Consider the following 21198-nt stretch of genomic DNA (forward strand, 5'->3'; position numbering starts at 1 on the left):
CCAAAACTTAAAATAATTGTATCTATTCCTTAAAAATAATAGTATTTATATTTAGTACTTTGGAGAAAGTTTTAGATATATGTATATATTATTAGTATAATTTCTTGCATGTATTTGATGTATGTATTTATTCATACTTCTTTCGTTATTTAAATATTTATATACTCTCTATATTTGTATGATGTATTTATGTATGTATGTATGTTTTTTTATATATCTATTGGTTATTAAGTTTATTCTTTAATTTTATTTTAACCTGATTTTGCTAGTAATTGTAGACTTATTTTGTTTGTAAAGGAGTTGAACGAACAAACGCACAGTTTAGTTTATTAATAATTTGGGTGTTGCAATGTTTGCTATATAAGTTTCGTATGTATTGTTCGTTTGTTCTAAACAAATTGAATTTGAATGATATTGTATTTTACTTAGTATTGATGGCTGTTGTAGTTTCATTTATTTTGTTGGTATTACAGTAAATTCAGTATAATAAAAGCATCAGTTTTTGTGTTTTAATAATTAATATTAAAGTTTTATTATTTTCTCTAGCTCATTGTTTTCATACCTACAAAAATTCTCTTTGTTTTATATTTTTTGTAATAATTGTTTTTTAATACTTTAGTTACTTCAATTTTTTCATATATTTATATATAGATTAATAATTTTGTTCGTTTAGTAGTAGTAGTAGTAATTGTTGTTGTAATGCAACCAAAAACAAAAACAATTTGAAAACAAAAAAATAAGTTATACAAAATTTTAAATAATAGTAATATAATAATAAAAAAATATATAAAAATTATAAAATTGGAAAACAAGCTACAAAATGTATTTGGAAAAGGGTGGTTGGTTTCCTACTTAAATAATAAACTAGAAATTAAACTATTAAAATACTAATATATTTTATAATTCATTTGAAATTGGTAGAAAAATGATGGAAAGGCGTATAAAAAGAGGAAAGAAAAGAGAGAAAGTGAAGTGAAACGATTAAAGAGAAAGAGGAATATAAATAAGAAGGATGTAAAATTGCTAATTAATTTCAACAAAATGTATTGAGAAAACTTATTTAGTTCAGTTTTTACAACATCAATTGAGGATTTTGAGTTATTTCATTACATAATTGAATCATCCATTGTTGGTACTACAAAATAGAAATGTATATTTTGTTGCACATCTTAAAGCTATTTATTTATTCATTCGGAAAGTATGATTAAGATTAAGTTTAAGTGTTAGTATGATGTAAGTATTTTGTGTTTTTATGCAAAGGAGTTTGAAATGATCAAAATATGTAGTGAGTGTGTATATGGGTGAATGTTTAAAACACCCACAAGCCAGTAGAAGCGCGCTTTTCGCCACGAACGAACTTTAAATTTGTTTATTTATCACTTCATTCAATAGCGAAACTTTCTTATATTGCTATTTTAACTATAACTTATGGATTAATTATGAAATTGTTAGTTTTATTTTATTATATTGAAATATTTCTCATATGGCCCGCCCTTATTCATGTATTTCTTTATTATTAGTTTTTAATTTAATTTTTTTGTTTGTTGTTTATTTGATATTTACAAGAATATATTTTCTTAAGAAAGCCAGCATACTGCATAGGATGACGATGATGATAATGTTAGTAATGATGTCGATAAACCTTTCAACCACCAGCGGCTGTCAACAGTTTGTGTAAGCACCGCGGGTACAATAAAGTTGTGTCATTCGTTCTGGCAGCGTTGTATACAAATTACTTATCAATTCCATTGGCAGTCGAGACCACGCTTCGCGTATACGAAATATCAAATCGTCTTTACGCGAAAATTTTCGGCCTCCATCGAATACTTCTCGTATAAGCCAGCCCCATATGCCCTCCATTATATTTAGATCGTGCGCTACCGTTGGCCACTTTTGGGTTTTAATACCCTCAGCATTAAGCCACTCCTGCACAGAGGGCAGTGCATTTGTGGTCCAATTGTGATCTTGTAGGAAAAATTCTGCATTACCTCCTAATTTAGCTACTATATTAGCTCGTTCCCTTAGAATGGTCTCAACACAAGTTTCTGTTTTCAGTTTTGCAGTCGAAACTTCTAAATGAATAGGGCCACCAGCCGTTATAACTAGATATATGTACACAGAGTTGCCGCGGGGCCTTTGGGACAGCGTTCGTTCATAGTTGCGCAAATCGTGAAAATAATAAGAAAATCCATCAGGACCATCCAAGTTGAATTTCCTTTCGTCCTGGAAGACAACACGTCTCCAGTGATCTTCAGTCCAAGTCACCTGGGCATTGGCAAATGACAGGCGTTCTGTTTGGTGGAATTGTGACAAAACAGGTTCTGTTTTCAGTTTCTTTGCTCCGCTGACAGCGCTTGCTCGACCATTGCTTCCGCCAGTACTGTTAGTCGATGCACCTGAGCTGCTGGACCCACTGGCGGGTGTAGTTCGAGCGCTGGCTGTCGTTCCAGGTGGAGATAGACTGGAACCTGTTGTATTTGACTGTTGAGTGGGAGCGTGACTAGATGCTGTCCCTCCTCCAGTGCTACTGCTGGCTGCTGAAAAGTTTGAGTTCTGATTGAGTGCGTGCACTGGCACCGAGTGGCTGTAGCTATGGCTGTGGGCAGTGCTATGTGAACTGTGGCCGTGGGTGGCATGAGTTGTCGTATGTGCGGGAGTTGACGATGTATGCTGTTGATAGTATGGATGATGGAAGCTGGCAGCATGTTGATGATGCTGATGTATTGTTGGCTGTTTCAACTGCAATTGTTTCAGTTGTGTCTGTGATTGAGCTAGTAAATGATGGTGGGCGTGAGTATGAGCTTGGGCATTAACACCGTTGCTGTTGCTGCTAGTTGTAACGACAACACTGGGTTGTTGTTGTGGAGTGGCAACACTGTGGTTTGTAGTGACGGTCGTCGGAAAAGAAGACTGTTGTTGCTGAGAAGAGGATCGCTGCACTTGAACCTGTGATGTTGTTATTGCTGCTGTCGATGGAGCCGAACTAGTGTAATTTCCAGGATGCTTCAGATAGTACTGTAACGCCATCAAACTGGCGTCCTCCGTGCTGGAGGTGCCCAAATTCGCCACTTTTGGATCGTAAATAAGTTTCCTAAAGTTTTGAATATCGTCCGAACTTAAAAGTAATGTTTTCATTTGGAATTTTGCTAGCGCGAGGTATATTGTTTAATTGTTCTTTTTTTAACGTATATTCCGAATTTCCTGATTTCTATGGGAAAAGTAAACCTTATGAATTTTTGGAATCGTGCAGTTCAATTATTATTTTTTAAATGTTCTTATATTGATATAATCTAATGATAATATTTTTTTGTGGTAGGACTTCAAATTAAACTTTAATTTGTTTGGCACAGTTTATGCACAGTTGCGTTTCTTTGTAAGTTGGTTTATTTTCTTTAGTTTTATCTATTTCGTTCGTGTAAGACTTATCTTTTAAGCCACAACTGAAAGTATGATTGGCAAGAGAAAATAGTCAGAACGGTTTCTTGATGCTGAAAATCTGAATAAATTATATTCAATTCTATTTATTTCACTATGATTTCTCTTCGTCAAAAGAACATACACATCGAGATATGTAAATCATTTAAGTTTTTCGATGTACCACATGTTTGTTGCTTGTAGATGTTTAATTTAAACTTTTTGAACAATGAATTCAAAACTCGGTTGTCTAGTTGTCAAGATATCGTAGGCAGGTTGGCTAAACGTATATAGGTGTATAAATTTTTGTTTTTCCTGTAATTGTATATTTTCTGATGTTTTTTCCATACACTATTGTTATTTCAAAATATATTCGATATTTTGACGAGCATTAGCGCTGCAAGTGTAGACAGGATAAATTTAGCTATATTTTGCAGTTGTTTATAATCTTTTCGGTTTTGGTGTAAAATTTAACGATCTGCAGGTGTACCAATTAACTAACGAACATAGGCCAATATTTGCAGTGATATCTAAATTTAAATAAAAATAATAATGCAATATTTAGATGGAAAATTTAAGTAAAGTATAGCTATTAGGAAGAGAAAAATACAACAGTGATACTAACACTTTTAAAGGACTTCTAATTGAATATATACTTACATATATGCAAGTATATACAACATTTATTTATTTTTAAACTGTGCGATTAATACAAATGAACGTATGTGCATAAAGGACCCCAATTGCCCTAATCGAATAATGAACATCAGGAAAGATTATTTTCAAATAGAAAATGCATACATATGTATGAACATTTTTTTAAAATCTGAACACAGTTTTTGCAAAACGTAGGTTAAAGAAATATTAAATTCAGCCTATTAAGATGATATTGTCATAGTATATGCACCAAAGTAATATGTACATAAATATATACATTTGTATTAATGTACATAAAAAGATACTTAAGTAAACATACATACATACATACATACATTCTGTACATGTGTATACAAACATATATAAATGTAGTACAAATGTTTTTGTATTTTTGTGTGTGAATGTACATACATACGTATAGTTGCTTTGTTTGAATATTTAGTTTTCTCATCGAACAGATGTTTTTTTTTTTCTTCTATCAAAATCGATAACAGAAGGTTTAAATTTTCTGTAATTTTAAGGACTTTATTTTAAAACCATAGTTTCTTTTTTATGAAGGTACATAATACCTTTTGGGATTCACTATTTAATTATCTAAGATATACTTTAGAAGTTTCTACTATATAAGATTTGATTTATAGGTATTATCGATGTTTCTGCAATTCAAAAAGAGCCTCATTTAAAAAAATATTTAAAATATGTAAATGAGCATTTTTTTAGATTTTTGTAAGTAAATATGTACACACATATAAATTATGTATGAATATATTAAAAAAGGATACCTATGCACTTTAATGTATGATACAGTATTTGCATTTAATATGATTACTCCTGTTTTTTAAACACACTACTCTTTCTCATATTCAAACAAACGATTTTTTATAAAACACTTCGTTTTTTGAAGTACATAGACATCGTACATGTTTATATTATATACCTAAAAGTATGAGTATGCGATTAGTGCACGATATACAACATATTATGTACACATTTGAAATGCATTTTATGGAATATCAATTTTTGTCTGCTCTTTAAAAGTTGAAGTTTATAAACTCGTAGATATGTATACACACATATCTTCGTATATATATACATACTATGTATGTATAAATATATATACCATTTACAAAGAAATTTAAATTACATATATTTTATCAGCTAAATATTCGTTTGAAATTAATCGCATTAAATTAACTTTTAAAGAATTAACAAATTTCACTGTTTTTGATATAAAGAAAGCGTTTATGATTCAGCACTAAAGATTATTTTTTACTCACAATATTAAAGCTTGCCCCACTGTATTTTATTTTTATATACACTTTTACAGCCAACCTTATGATGCCAGCCGTCGATAATTGAAAGAAAAAAAGTGATCACTCATGAATATATATTTTCCATTTCCTTGAGGCTCAGTCGGACGTAGTTTTATATATTTTTTGGGTATAAATACTTTTGAAGTGGATATCCTGTCAGTTTATTATTTCTGCAGAAAATTCGTTATTGACTTTTTGTGAAATTTAATCTTTTGTTCCAACGATTTTTTACAGCGATTACGCCATTTTGAGATGCAAGTTGTGTTCGTGAAACGTGTTTTTAATTTTTTACTTTAGTTGTTCCGTTTAATTTTGATATACTAATGCTAAGAATGGTTTATATTTTACTATTGTTAATAATTTAATGTACTTTAGAACGCATATATTTATTTAATATTACTGAAGAAAATTTAATTAAAAAACTTCACACGAACGACAAGGAAAAAACAGGGCGAGCCAAAGATCTGCGCCGACAAACATTAACGACGGCGACGACTGACATTTAAAGTTTCGTCAAAGATGGTTGACACCACAAATTTCGACAGCGGCTTAAAATCGCTAAATTTCCAGCTGTGTTTTTTTTTAAATTTTAAAGGTATTAAACATTATGAATAACCGTCTACTATTACTACAATCTAGCATCTTGGATAAAACAAAAAAATATTATATCTTACATAAAATTATTAATCCATACTGTAATATTCAGAGAAGTTATGATTAGTTTTGTATTATTTGGAAAATAATACAAAAATATATGCATTGATATTTCAACGTAGCGGCTTATTATTAAAAAAAAAATATTTTGAATGTTAAATTTTTGGGCTCTTTTTTATTGTAACAGGGATCCAAAATAAATATTTTTGTATACATATTATTAAGATACGGTTAATTCACATAAGCAACTTTTGATTTTACCTAAATTATAATAAATTTCTTTTTTTAATGGGTGTTGCAGCACGGCAACTATGTATTCATAGCAAAAAATAAAAAATCTATTCTGGCAAAGTAAAAATTGTTTAATTCTTATGTTATTCACAATGCGTTTTAAACAAGTTTTGCTACCAACTGCTTAAATATCTTTACTGCACATCTACCGTTACTAAAAAAGCTAAAATACCGCTAATAGACCGTCTCAAATATGAACTAAAACATAATTCTAAAAATTAAAGACTATTAGCTTATAATTATATATACTACCAAACTTCATTTTATAATAATATAAATATTTTAATAAAATTTAAGGGAAAATGTTTTTAATAGTTTAGAGGAATTTTCAGTTTTGCAAATTAAAATGTATTATTAATTAAACATAATAAAATGACTAAATAAGCAGCTTAGTCAGTTGGATTTTGAATGACGATTAAAATAAAGTCCTTATCAGGAGCAACCATTATTTCATGCTTTTTAGAACGAACTCTTAAGAATGTTAAATCGTTGGATGGATCTAGATCACGCACAACACTACGAGCCTTATCGGCCAATTGACTCATCAAACCGGAATACTGCACTGTAGTGGTATTATCAAGAGTAGATTTAACTGGAATGCCTAAAATAAAAAATAATAATAGTTCCTTAATGAAAAATGACATCTTTTTGGATTTCCAATGAAAATGATTCATTTCTTGTCAACTTCTTACTTACCTTCGTTGTTGACTACTATAGTACCGACAACACCTTTATGTGACTGTATACGTTTGAGAATTTCTTCAACTTCTTGAGACTAAAATTGTAAAAGAATTAATAATTTTATAAACAGTGTTAAATTGTTATGTCCCACCATTATAGTTGTATATTGATTTAAATATTACTGAAATTGAAAAAAAGAAAACTGAACTTAATTATTCAATATAAATACGAGTGACAACTTGTTTGCAATTGTTGTCATAGTGAAAAATAAATTTACATACATACTATGTAGAAATGTACATATGTGCAATTTAATTATCAAAACAAAATGTATGCTGCAATAAATCTTACCTATTAAGTTATTTAAAAACCCTTTAAAATTGTTATAATAGTGTGAAAATATAAATTTTGTTTTAATTTCTCGACACAGTTTCTTTTTGTGAATCTATTTGGCTGTCTGTCGTCATCGACCAAGGCAAACTCACAAAAGGTGATTCGGCAGGTTTACATATCAAGGTGGCAATTGTTTACGTATTATATTTAAAACATCTAGTAAAATAATGAAAAACTCCATTAGTATTTCGAATTAATTATTTTTAAAAATTTTGAAATAATTTTGTCAACAAACTAATATATTGTTAAAATAATGGCATCATAATAATTGTTTCTATCACCTTATTGGAATTCGCCTTGTCATCGACCAAATATATATTTTAGTTGCAAATATATAGTAATTTTTTTACGGTACTAATACCAAACAAAGCAACTCTATGAGATAACGCTGTTTTAGTTCACGATAACGCAGTACTTTAATGGCAATGCAGTTTTCGATACTGCCTTGTCCAGACATGGAAAATTGTAATTTTTATTTGAAAATTTACTGTTTTAAAATGATTATGTTGTTTAAAATACGTTTGATATTAAAATTGATTTGTATTTTTGAAATAGGGAAAAATATTAATCGAATAAGATATGCTAAAATGTTGCTCTCCAGTATGAGACTATTATGATTGAAGATGAAGAGATGTTAGAGCTATGGGGCAAAATTTTTTTAATTGCCAGACTTTATTTTTCAAACGTTGTACCGAAAAAGTACAAAACAGTATTACCAATTTTGCCAACTCTGGATTTTGATTTCATATATTTTGTTTTCTCTTTCTTAGTGAGTGAGCAATACGAGAAGAAAGAAGACGGTGTGAAAAAGTGCACGCGAATTTTTTCAAGTAAAAAATTAGCAGGAAGAATAGATAAATTATTATTTTTTCATTGAGAAATTTATATTGCATGCAGAAACAAATTAAATATAATAATGTTTCTATTTATTTGAGTGAAATTATGTAAATAAGTAAAAATATTAAAAAAATATATGTGGTGTTTGTGTAGTTGGAAATAGAAAAAAGCTGTTGTTTTACTGGTGCTGTTGCTGCGCTGCTGCTGCGAAATTGTCTGTTATAAAAAATTGTCCGTTTTTCTATAAACAGGTAAAATAAATATAAATAAAACAAAAAGGTACACATAAGTACATATGTACATACTTATTAATATATTTCATACAGAGAGATACAGAAATAAAACTGATAACAGGTTAATTTAAATTTATCCATATGTGCAAATTATAACAAGTGTGAAATATTGTTAATTTATATAGGTATTAAAACAATTCTTATTTTGTTATAACTGCATAATTCCTTCAATTATCAAAGTCCATCGTGCTTAAGTAGATGTCAGTCACTCCCCTCTAAATTCCTTACTCTCTGATTCGGCGGAGTAAATCTTTGCGCACTCCTTTCATACTCCGACCTAAAGAAACAATGGATCAGAGTTGCCAATTTATTTTTCTCTACAGATTCCAACCTAATTTTTGCTCCAACATTACATTATGCAAATAGCATCAATTCTTCTTCGATGACATTTGTACTTATCCACCCTGTGGTCTTTTCTATTCCATCCTTATAAGAAAAAAACCTAATATTCATTTGTTAAAATCTTGCCACATTCATTGAATACCTTACTTACAAGCAATATTTTTGTTGCCAGTCTATTGATTATTTACGTCTTTGTGGCTTTAAATTTATAATTTTTTTTACGCTACCATGATTTTTGGTCTTAATAGTAAACGAAATTACAACACGAATTGTTAGGAGCGCCAGCACAAATGTGCTGAAAAAACTGAAAACCACAACAATAGTTATTTGAAAATCTCTCTTTTGATTTTCGTAAAGCATTTCTAATCACTGTAAGAGTTAAAATATTCAAGAGTTCTTGCTGCTTAGTAGTATAATAAAGTTGATATTGTTTATATCAATTGATGCGCTTATTGTTTCTATAACTCCAATATAAATATACCTATGGTGCTTTTTATAAAAATAAATATTACAAAAATGACCTGTGTTTTTTTCTATCAGCTTACATGTGTAACTATTTTAGGATCATGTTTTTGTTCCCCCTTAAAAAGGTTGCATAGATTTATTTGCATAGATTTATTTATATCCTTTTCAAGATGACTGCTTTAATTAAAAGTCGACAAATCTACTTCCCTCATATAGAAACCATAACATTTAATATTATTAGAGAATAAACAATTTGTTTTAGCATAATAATGTACAAACTTAATTTAAATGAAGAATTGTGTTTACATAGTCTGTAAGAGATTAGTGTCAAAAAAGTTGTTATTTAAATAATAGCTATCTTTCATACACCTTACTTCTCTATTTAGTTGTTGTTGTAGTGCTGCTGTGCTAATATTGATCGGTTGTCGTTTAGCTTTGAATAGTCTCATTTTATTTAATTCTAAAATTGGCGATTACTATAAATGATGTCACCGTCTATTTTGATTTGTTTTCCTTCTGTTTAGTCAAAAAATTAAAAACAAAATGTTTCAAGTGTGATGATGTTTATATATTTGCATATTATTTTTTTTATAAAACGCATTCAGATTCGTACAAACACAGACATTTACCTATGTATATACCTACAAATAATAAATATTTTTGTTAAATATTAAGTAAACTTAAATATATACTATAAAAAAATACATACATACATACATACATACATACATACATACATACATACATACATACATACATACATACATACATACATATATAAATATAAATAAATACGTATGTATGTTTTTAATAGTAATACAATTTTAGAATAAAGTAATAAGTACTTAGCATTTGATAATGTTACGCATTCCTAAAGAATTCTAATTCACTATAAAATCCAGAATGTTTAAAGGTGAACAAAAACAAAAATATCACTAAAACAATGAAAATAAACAAGAAATAAATTTGGCTTTTAATTCAAAATATTCTTAGCATTATCTTTAAAGTAAAGCGAATACGTAATAAAATTTCATTAATTAAAGACCTGACAAATCATTTGGTATTTATATTTAATACGCATTTATGTAACTTTTTATTATAAATAAATAATTTGTTAATGTCAGTTAAATGGTTTTTTATGATACGATCTGTCATATCAGTAATGTAAAATACTCAGATAAATAATATAATTTCAAATTTCTTTTTTATTAAAGGTACATTTCATATTTGGGCCAAGAATTTATAATTAATTGCAGTTCATATATAAAATTTCATTTTATTTTCTTTTTCTGTTTTCCACTGAATTTAATTTTACAATATATTTCCATATGTATGTGGTTTTGTGCTTTACTTTTTGGTAGTATGTTTTCTTCTCTAAACATGTCGAATTATTTTCCGATAATGAACTTATTTTATATACATCGTAAAGAAGCCATAGTGTACGGCCTCTACAATGTATTGCAGCAAGTGGTTCATAGAAATCGACTTTAGAATTAAAAAAGCATCGTGTTGAAATAAATATGGGCGTGCGAATTGTCTGTAATGATTTTTATCTGCATGTTTGTATAAAAACTTTGCTTGTTGAAGTAATTTCAACGTTAAACTATTTACGTACTTCCATTATATTAAAATAAAGGTATGAATTACTTATAAAAAAGCACAAGTATAGCGAGATAAAAATTTTTTGAACATCAATACTGAATCTACATAAATTAACCCAAAAAAATATACATATGAAATAATAATACACATGCTAGTGATTTATATAACTAATTGAAACATTAAAACATTTTATCTAAGATAGAATCTACATAGTTTTATTAATAAATGCATATACTTAGCGTATGTTTATGTCGAAAATCTTTTCCAAATTCCTATATCACCTACTTACATAAATTCATTATTCTCAAAACATAAATGTAATTGGATTACAAACATTTAAATTCTTTCGATTTTTTATTTTTGTTTTCTAATGTTGAATGTATTTAGGCCTGATTGTTGCAAGCTAAAGAAAATAGTTTTGTTTAATAAATATCACTGGGGTTGCTGTTCTTTTGGCCAATAATATTCTAATTCGGTTCGTTTAGTGAAAGAAAATACAAATACAATATTTCGTATTAACAAATCTGAAGAGACAGTAAATTTTTATTTTGAAATACACCTGAATAACAACAACTTAATTAATTTATAACTCTTTATGTTAAAATGTTAAAATTTTTGAGGTGGGAGTTGATAAAAAAAATCGACAAAAGATATGTAGTATGTATGTATATATAAAGTGTGTGGGCATTTGTTAAAATAACCTATCTGCTAAAGAATACGTTTCTAAATAAAAGACATATTTCAAAATCAAAAAAATTTACCTTTGATAAAAATGCATGCATATTTATACAAAATGTAAATAATTGACATAGATGTGTAAAATAGATATAATAAAAAACAGTGAGTTGTGAAAATGTAACTAATGATAACATATGTACCTATATACATATGTATTATTCTATGGCTTAACTTATTATCACAATACACAATTTTGCTTTACTGAACAATTTAAACAAGTTTCGAAAAATCTACTCTTCTTTCTCCCCGCCCATAATTTCTTGGACTTGGACTCTTATCAGATTTCTCAAATACAGGATAGGAAGGTTTCAAAAGTTTATAAAAATATATTTGAGTTTGACGAAATCAATAATTTAATATACATATTTTAGAAAGTTCTCAATTACTTCTCTCGTTTTTTGACACTAACAAATGCTAATAAATATTATGAAATTTAAACATAAAATTATAAAATGATAACATATTAATTGTTAGTAACTGTATTTTTAAACATGTATGTACATAAAGAATTCTTTAGTTTCAGTTTTGTTTTATTAGAAATTCTTCGCGTTATCTTTATTTTCTGATTTATCAGAGCTCTGTTCTATTAATAGTTGTACAAGTTTTTATCTTGGAGCAACTAAATGTCAACTTAAGCACACAATTACTTCACAATGAAAACTGATGATGGGAAGGCAAAAGAAAACTTTTATTTAAGTTAAAAAAAAATTCAGTTCAAACATAATCATGAAATAAGTAGAAATATTTTTCATTACAGGAAAAGTTTTATTCCATTGTTGTAATAAAGACGTCTGATGAGACAATAGCAACCTGATTTTTAAAATTAATATGAAACTACTAAAACTTTTATATACATACATATGTATGTATATGTTTTTATATTAAAGGTGTCCAAAACAGTTAAGTTTTGCTGGGTGGGTCTAAATTTGTTCATTAGTATCATTAGTTTTCAATGAATTGATATTCGTACATCGAACGGTTCGAATAAGTTTCTTTCAAAACTTAAAAAGGTCAAAAATATAGGTCACACCGAAAAATGAGCAACTCGAGTACATAGGTACATATACATAATCATGTACATATGTCATGAATTGAAAGAAGACAAAAAAAATTAAAAATTTTCTTTTATATACCAAAATATGAATTATAGGGCAGGTCTAATGAACTTTTATGTCTCCATTTGTAAGTTTAATTTTATTTGTCTACATATAAAGTAAAACCTCTAAAGAATTTTTCTTTGAAATGAGAATATGGACAACTAATTTTTACAAAATTCTTAAAAAGATGAATTTAATTCTTTACTATTAAGAGCGGCATCATTTTGAAACTACCAAGTATGTTGGAATATTTATATGAATATACGTTTTAATAATAGCGAAGGACTCATTTATGTGTATACGGAAAACATACATACATAAAAATACAGACATAAAGTCAATCTAATAATACATGGAAGTATTTGGCCTAGTTTATTGTACATAATAGTATGGTGGACACACACACACAAATATATATGTATAAACATATATATTTATGTACATATGTATATATCCGTACACATCTATTTATCCGGCATAAAATATATACGTATTTTATTTTTAAAGATGCCTTTCAAACACAATTTATATTTATTTATTTCATGTCCTTAAATTAATATGTACCTTCAATATATCCTATTAAAATCGAAACTTAGTAAAACTAGATACGTTTTTTAGTATGTATTTAAAACAACAAGTTCTGAATGAAATATTAATATATCAATATTTATTTCAGATTATTTATTGATTCATTATGATGGAACTGGAACCACGAGTTGCCTTGTTGCAAGACTTACGTTTACAAACTTTTGATTCAATACGCTTTGCTTCGTATCGTACTGCTTCCAAATTGCGTTATATTCAAAAGTCGACAAATTTGCATTTAGTTGATATATGGAATGTTATTGAAGCTTTTCGTGAAAATGGTTTAAATACTTTGGAACCCCAGAGTGATGTGAGTGTGGCCCGTTTAGAGACGCTGGTTTCATCGCTGTATCATAATCTGAACAAACGTTTACCGACTGCACAGCAGGTCCCGGTTGATTCAAAGGCAGGACTATTGCTTAATTGGTTGCTAGCAGCATATACCAGGTAAATTTTGCAAATATAACCAATTAGTGTGTATAACTAAAGAACGTCATTTGTAGTGACAATTCTGGCAAAATACGGGTGTTTTCTATAAAAGTGGCTTTGGCTACGATGTGTTCCGGCAAATTGGTAGATAAATTAAGATGTGAGTAGTAAATTAAATGGCTATGTGTAATATAATCGAATGGAATTGTTGGTTTTCTAGATATTTTTTCTCAGATCTCGGATGGTGCAGGTCAATTGGTTAGCTGGAAATTGGGTGAATTTTTAAGAGAGGTGCTTGCTTTGCCTGCTGCTGTGTACGAATCGCCTACTTTTCACTATAAAGAGGGATTGGAGGAACAGATATTCTCGTCAGAAAATAAAGTTACTGTTAATGATTTCATGGCAACACTTATGTCTGAACCTGGCCCTTCGTGTCTCGTATGGTTACCTTTGCTGCATCGGTTGGCTACAGTTGAAACGATTGTGCATCCGACAATCTGCTCTGTCTGTCACAAGGAAAACTTCACTGGCTTTCGTTACCGTTGTCAGCGGTGTCACGCCTACCAACTGTGCCAGGAATGCTTTTGGCATGGCAAGACATCACTGAACCATCAAAACGATCACGAAGTCAAGGAATATTCAAGTTACAAATCGCCCAGTAAACAGATTGGTCATTCGTTGCGCAAAAGTTTCCGATGTGTGCCAGAGAAGACGACTCAAGTGTTGCCACGATTTCCTGAACAGCCGGAGAAGACACTGAATTTGTCACATATTGTGCCACCCTCACCACTGCCTTCGCATAATGGTTTCACTGATCCGACAATGCTTCATGGCTTAGGTGGTGCTATACCAGGAGGTGGGGGCGGAGGTCTACCCAGCGGTCTTATGTTTGATCGTTCTAGCACCATCGATTCACGAGCCACTGGACGAAGTATTGACAGTGCGAATGGTGTTTCATCATCGCGGGTGGCGGCTGCATCAGCAAATGATGAAGAACATCGTTTAATAGCTCGATATGCAGCCCGACTTGCCCAGGAAAATCGTGCAGTGAGTTATACTTTTGTAAATTGTCCTTATTCCGTCTCATTACTTGATGTAAATGTTTTCAATTGCAGCCAAGTAGCAGCAGTGCAGCCAATGCCGACAATCAGCATCCAATAGCTTCGGACAACTCACGTGCTCAACGGGAGCTTATAACACAACTAGAATCAAAAAATAAAGAAATTATGCGTGAAATCGCGAGGTTAAGGCGACAACAAGAAGCCGAACAAATGGCACCTGAAAATCCTGCTCTAATTAGTGAGTTACGCGCTTTGCGTCAACGCAAAGGCGAACTCGAGGGCCACCTGGGAGCTTTGCAAGACTCACGACGGCAACTAATGGAACAACTGGAGGGTCTAATGCGAATGTTAAAGAGTCAACAAACTTCTTCGCCCAGATCCACACCAAATTCTAGCCCTCGTTCTGGTAAATCACCTCCCATGCCTGGAGGCAGTCATTCGGTTGTAGGCAGTGGTGGTAGCGGTGGTATAAACACCCTGGGAACATCTCCAATTGGTTCAATGCATACCCAATCGTCTGCCCACTCACTAATGGGCACTGGGAATGTGTTGCGCGTTCAACAGGCAGCCTCGTTAAATCAAGGTTCGTTTAATCCAAATCAAATGGATCATGTTAGTCCACAAATGAGTGGCGATATGAGAGGAGGTTTTAGCACTAATGGGAGTGGTAGTGAGTATTATAATTTACATAATTAAAATAATAATGAAAAAATATTTATTCGGTTAACATATTGTCATATTAAAACAGTTGTTGGTTATTAGAAAAAAATGAAATTTTTTTTTAAAAAATGTAATGGTATTACAAATATTGCAAATTTTATGTGGAATATTTGATATTTCATATTTTTCTATCGTGCAATACAACAACAACCCCGGTATTTTTAGGCTATAAGAGGTTTCTTATTGGTTGGATTGAGCCCTTTTCTTCTTACAAATACGAATCATTGATACCTTTATTAATACTGGATTCAAAATTGAATTAAACTCATGTTTATACCCACAACCAAAATTACTTACGTTACTCTTTTTAACATATACATTATCTAAATAATTCTTATAGTACTGAACAGAGACATTCTTAGGTTAAATTAGTTATGAGGAAAGAAATTATATTTGTCATATTTAAATTTAATGAACAACAGTTTTTTTTTGCATACACACAAGTTAAGTGTTGATGGAAATGAGTGATATATGCTTGATTATTGTTTCCAAAACAGTTCAATGCAATCAGCGCTGAAACTTTTCGAAAATCGCAAAAAAATTAAATCATTTTTTCATAATATTCTATTTACTATAGATACGAACAGATTTTTTGGTGGTTGGTATATAAAATTCGGCATGGCCGAAAATTACATTACCTCTTCTTAGTTTTAATATTTTACATTGAATATGAATATATGTATGTAATAGAAATGTTTATCATTTGAAATTAGTTAATCCAGATGAAGGGTTTCAAAATGCAAATTATGAGTTTTATGAAGAAATTTTTGATTATGATCTCAATCCATTATCGACACTTCTTAATGACTCAAATACAGGTAAATGATATTTTAAATTTATGCTTTAGTGTTTTAGTAGCACTCAGTCATGTTATTAATTGTGATTCATCTAAAAAATTTTAAATTTATAAAGTGCTTTAATAGTTTTTTTCTCCCTTAACGTTAGAGGTTTTCGCTATTATGATGTGAGTTTGCTCATGCAGACACATACGCTATTTATTAACGAATGTGTTCATTAGGGTATAACTTTAAAAATATATGTATTTATATTGTAAATATATGATGAACAATTATTTAAATTTTGTTGCTGGCATTCAAAAAGTTTCCACGTAAATTGCTTTGAACATTGGAGTATTTTCAATATTTTGATTTCTATTCAGTAAATCACTTCTTTTGAACAAATACTTATATTTTTGTATAAAACATTTCTCTTGAAGTGAAGTAATTTGCCAAAATTCTATCACCGAAATATTGTGGTTGATTTGAGAAAATGTAATTTGACTCGATTAAACTTTATTCTGTAATTAGTACCTCCCCTTCGTAGTGATAATGGCAAAATTGTGTTATGCCCTAATGTGCATACTACTTACAAACTCCCATAAGTATTTAAATGCATATTAAATATTGATTGATGTAGATTTAAATACTCTTTGAAGTAATTTGCTACATTAAATGTTGCATACATACATGTTTGTACTGGTTATTGGCGTTTGTAAGTGTGTTTGGATGTGTTGTTAAGTATACGTATGTGTGTGTCTTTGCAGAACAAGCGATTAAAGCTTCTCAGGCCCGTTTTATTTTGCCTTTAGGTAAGTGTTTCTGTCGTCTGCCTGCCTGTCTTAGTCACAATTTTGATGCGTTTATATGAAGTGCTATTAAGATGAGAAGGGGTGTGCTTCTTCATTGATTAAATTAGTGAAAAATATATAATTTCTGTTTTTGGTTTAATTTTTTTTAGATTACTTTCCTAATAGAGGTTTAAAGCATAATGAATATAATTGTTAGATTTGCATATGTGTGCATCATGGCTCTATATACTGAACTAATTACAAAAACGTTCATATATTCAAAGATAAAATTTTCAATTAATCTATTTTGTATTGTGTCAATATTTTGTATTGTGTACCCATGTATAATTAATATTTAATGCACTATATAGACATACGTCATATAGAAGGTGGTGAATCAGAGGACGAAGATGAAGAGTATGATAATTTCGACATGGATTACAGCTTTGGTCGTCTAAATCTTGGTGATAGTGGCATTTTGAGCCTACAACAACAATATGAAACATATTTAAACTCTCAACATGACAAATGCGACGACCCCGAGGAAATAATTGAGTTTCATCTTGTGAATGATACCGACATTGAGTTAGATTCCGATCTTGATATTGCCGAAGAACAGGCTAACATAAATCGTATAATGGGATATAAAAACTATCCAGAAATCCTAATCGATGATCCGGATGCTGGTTTTCCCCTACTGCATGAAATCGGTGAGACAATCGATGAATTGCAGTTAATTATGCACGCCCATATTATGAAATATAGTTTGAGTTTATAAAAAAAATATTCAATGTTAATACATAAATATTGTCGTTGTTTTTACTGTTACTGTTCTGTTACTGTTACTCTTACAATTGCTCTATTTAAAACAAATCCCAAGGTACAATTATTATTATTGTTATCATTATTATTTTTCCGATAGCACATCCAAATTGAAAGCTCTAATCAATTATGTTTCTGTTTCCAGATTGACAGATGAAAATTTCAATTTGGATTTGTGTTCGTTTAACTAAATTACGATATCATTAGTAAGCTAGACGCTAGATATTCAATGTAGGCGCTTCTTTATTAAGCCATTCTTTGAAATTTTATCATTTCTCTTTTCTGTTGCCTATTGTCTAAATTTTCAACACTTTCAGACCAAAAACATTCCTAACCAACCAAACTCTTTATCATAATTCCTCCAATATGTTTTTACGTGTAGTATATATGATTTAAGTTTCATTTATGATATTCATAATTTGTTAAAAAAATCTCTCTTCGAATCAAATAGATAAGAGAGATTTACATACATACATATCAATATGTTTAGTACAACATTATAATGTAAATGAAAAATCTACATTTAAATGATATTGCATACACATACAACTTATTATGCCTTTCCTTATGTTATTCAACTCCAACTGTGAGGGTAGTTTCAGATATTAATTTGTCAAAATTCTGTAAATAATTAATATTCGAATAGTTCAAAAATGAATATATTTTATTGTGTATTTCTTTCAATAGCAAGTAACTCCTAGAGGTTTATTTCTATAATCATTATATGATGTCATATATACATATAAAAAAATTCGTGTGTATTTGTAAACGTTGTTTTTTAACCATCTATTTTCGTATTTCGTATCATAAATACTCCCTCTATTTTATATTTTGCTCGAAAATATTGTTCTACATAAAACTTTTTAATACATCTTACAGATTTTGATGACCCTCAATCAATCGATTGGACGGATAAGGTAAAGGTTCTGTTTACTTAAACATGCTTGTATGGACAAACAAATAATATTTTATTCACATTTCATATTGTTATGGAGTATCGTGGCTTCAAGTGTTATTTCATAAATATTTCTACAACAATAACAAACTTGTAATATTTAGTTTGAAATTGAACAGTTTTAATGTAAATTAGGAATATAACTAATTTTTGGCGATATTTTTAGAATACCACCACTTGATGGCAAATGTGGTATAAGTTATGAATATAATTATTTTGGGTCAGTTGCAGTCTAAAACATCACACACCAATACCAATTTTTTAAACAAATCAATTTTTACCCTCCTTTTACCCATTTTTTACACTAAACGTTTGAGTTTCTAAAAATCCTAACGTAATTGATTCCCAAGAAACCTAGTACCTAAAATTCATGACTTTAGCTTAACGGTTTGGACTGAACGACGTTGAATCAATAGTTATATAAATAATTGAATTTTTTTCCAAGTGTGAAGAAACAAAATGTATTTTTCCTAAATAAATGAATATATGTAATGAACAACTTTATTGCGTTTGGTGCGTGAAATTAAAAAAAAAACGCGAAAAAAATGTACAGTGGTTTTTCATATTTTTAAATGCTTTATTCGACTCTCCTATGCCAAATCTCATATTAGCAATAAATGTCAATAGTTATATTCCTAATGTACATATTCCGAAAGCTTATGGGAATAATCGGTATTAAATGCAAAAGAAATGTATTGGAAACAACAAAATATTTTACACTAAAACCTTTAATATAAATCGCATATTTGAAATAAAAAAGTAATTTAAGTTTATTTAACATTCATGGTGGTTAAAACTCAAAAATTGAGTTGTTTATATGATTGTTACATCGAAACAGGGATTACTTTTGAAGTCTTAATAAGGAAAAATTCTGCATTAGCAACTGTTCTGTTAATTTAATAGTTTATGAAAATTTTACCTAATAGTTTAAATTTATACGTTTTTTTATAGAATAAAACACACATAGTTATTTATTTGTCCGTAAATATACTTACGATTGAGTAAATATATAAAAAAATAAATGTAATATTGTTTTTCTTTTATTTTTTTTAGACTAATTCAAGCAGCAGCCAATGGCAGGAACAATTCGCCCAGTGGTCTTTACATACTCAAAAGAACTAATTCCATGTTTATTGTTATTTAAAAATAAATTAATAAAACTAAAAAACAACTTATTAAATTATATAAATGATAAAATTATTTGTAACTTAGTTCAAATACATACTTAAATATATACACAATGATATGATCTTAATATATAAACATAATATACACAAAAACCTATTATATATACATATGTATGTATGTACGCATGTATGTATCTATTAACAATTCGTATACTTAATTAACTAGATGAGAAAAAAAATACTTATATACTGAAGATACTTAACATTAGTACATACACAAAACAGTAATGTGAACTTTTTTTATTTAATTCTAATAATATACATATAAATAATTTTAATATTTATAAATTAATAAAGTACTTAGTTTAATATTAAAAGAAAAAATTACCATAAACTTAAGTTTTAAATAAATTTCTATAGGAATATTTCATACACATACATACGTTTATAAATTATTTGTTACAACATGAAACTAACGTAATTTAAAAGATATTTTTACTTGAAATTCTTTAACAGAATCTCTTTGCTTTGTCTTGTCAAAAATATTCTATTTTATATAACATAGTATTTCTGCATATATAATAATAAAAAAAACAAAAATAAAATGATTTTATATTAAAAATATATAAAAAAGAAAACATAATAGCCAAATGTGTTTCTGAAATGATTCATTAATCTATAAATAAAATATAACTCTATTCATTGATTAATACACCAATTATTGACTGATATTGCATACAGTAAACATTAATCAAGTTGAACGCTTTAAATAACAAATAATATGTATGCATAAATGTACATTAGTGGCTCAAAAATTAAAATTAGTCTCAATTTATTTATTCACCAAAACTTAATTTTTTTGCTAATGTACTAACATAAAAAATGTCACTGCGCCTTCAAAGAGATCTATCTATAAGTAAGTAATTTTGAAAGAAATGTCTTAAAATTTGTGTTATTTGGTTTTTGAAAAAAATGAAAATGTAATTTTTTTGTAGGCGCAGTAATACATTTTTAAAAATAAATACATATATTTAAAGCAACAAATTAAAATATGAAGAAAAACAGTAGACGAGATTTATTGTTAATTAAAAAATTTATAATACTTACATATACATACATATATACTTACATAGATATTTATTAATTAATTAATAT

The 21198-nt window shown here is 28.9% G+C and overlaps 3 protein-coding genes and 1 long non-coding RNA gene across 10 annotated transcripts; 1 reads left to right on the forward strand and 3 right to left on the reverse strand.

Annotated features, from left to right (window-relative positions):
- Positions 1-374: 374 nt before the first annotated feature.
- LOC111678468 lies at positions 375-5901 on the reverse strand. The gene is made up of 2 exons (XM_023439836.2): positions 5349-5901; positions 375-3944 (listed from the first exon to the last, which is right to left on the reverse strand). Exon 2 carries the CDS (start codon positions 3133-3135, stop codon positions 1663-1665), a length of 1473 nt encoding a protein of 490 aa, XP_023295604.2. The 5' UTR covers positions 3136-3944; positions 5349-5901; the 3' UTR covers positions 375-1662.
- Positions 5902-6586: 685 nt separating this feature from the next.
- LOC111678461 (dynein light chain roadblock-type 2) lies at positions 6587-7557 on the reverse strand. Its single transcript, XM_023439830.2, has 4 exons — positions 7362-7557; positions 7162-7191; positions 7026-7104; positions 6587-6930 (listed from the first exon to the last, which is right to left on the reverse strand). Exons 2-4 carry the CDS (start codon positions 7162-7164, stop codon positions 6719-6721), a joined length of 294 nt encoding a protein of 97 aa, XP_023295598.1. The 5' UTR covers positions 7165-7191; positions 7362-7557; the 3' UTR covers positions 6587-6718.
- Positions 7558-8173: 616 nt separating this feature from the next.
- LOC111678452 (dystrobrevin beta) lies at positions 8174-20665 on the forward strand. Of its 7 annotated transcripts, none has more exons than XR_006941409.1 (9): positions 8174-8491; positions 13454-13809; positions 13866-13951; positions 14012-14838; positions 14907-15522; positions 16286-16390; positions 17511-18019; positions 18841-18878; positions 19970-20063. XR_006941409.1 is itself a non-coding variant. In XM_046955212.1 (9 exons), exons 2-9 carry the CDS (start codon positions 13472-13474, stop codon positions 20036-20038), a joined length of 2418 nt encoding a protein of 805 aa, XP_046811168.1. In that variant the 5' UTR covers positions 8174-8491; positions 13454-13471; the 3' UTR covers positions 20039-20665. The 7 variants fall into 7 exon arrangements, 6 of the variants coding, with proteins under 6 accessions (XP_046811168.1, XP_023295572.2, XP_046811169.1 ...); XM_046955212.1 differs by having other exon boundaries at positions 17511-17849; positions 19970-20665; XM_023439804.2 differs by lacking the exon at positions 16286-16390 and having other exon boundaries at positions 17511-17849; positions 19970-20665.
- Positions 8521-9236, reverse strand: LOC124420854. Its single transcript, XR_006941410.1, has 2 exons — positions 9027-9236; positions 8521-8975 (listed from the first exon to the last, which is right to left on the reverse strand). It is a non-coding gene; the product is annotated as an uncharacterized LOC124420854 (long non-coding RNA).
- Positions 20666-21198: the final 533 nt, after the last annotated feature.

This window comes from Lucilia cuprina, chromosome 6 (assembly GCF_022045245.1).
Source record: "Lucilia cuprina isolate Lc7/37 chromosome 6, ASM2204524v1, whole genome shotgun sequence".
Classification (NCBI taxonomy): domain Eukaryota; kingdom Metazoa; phylum Arthropoda; class Insecta; order Diptera; family Calliphoridae; genus Lucilia; species Lucilia cuprina.

Bases quoted from the DNA above. Each gene is read 5' to 3' on its own strand.
- LOC111678468 (XM_023439836.2), bottom strand. From the start codon at position 3,135: ATGAAAACATTACTTTTAAGTTCGGACGATATTCAAAACTTTAGGAAA.
- LOC111678461 (XM_023439830.2), bottom strand. The intron at 6,931-7,025 runs GTAAGTAAGAAG...TTTTTATTTTAG, and splicing joins TATAGTAGTCAACAACGAAG to GCATTCCAGTTAAATCTACT.
- LOC111678452 (XM_046955212.1), top strand. From the start codon at position 13,472: ATGATGGAACTGGAACCACGAGTTGCCTTGTTGCAAGACTTACGTTTA. The intron at 13,952-14,011 runs GTGAGTAGTAAA...TTGGTTTTCTAG, and splicing joins ATTGGTAGATAAATTAAGAT to ATATTTTTTCTCAGATCTCG. The intron at 17,850-18,840 runs GTGAGACAATCG...TACATCTTACAG, and splicing joins TCCCCTACTGCATGAAATCG to ATTTTGATGACCCTCAATCA.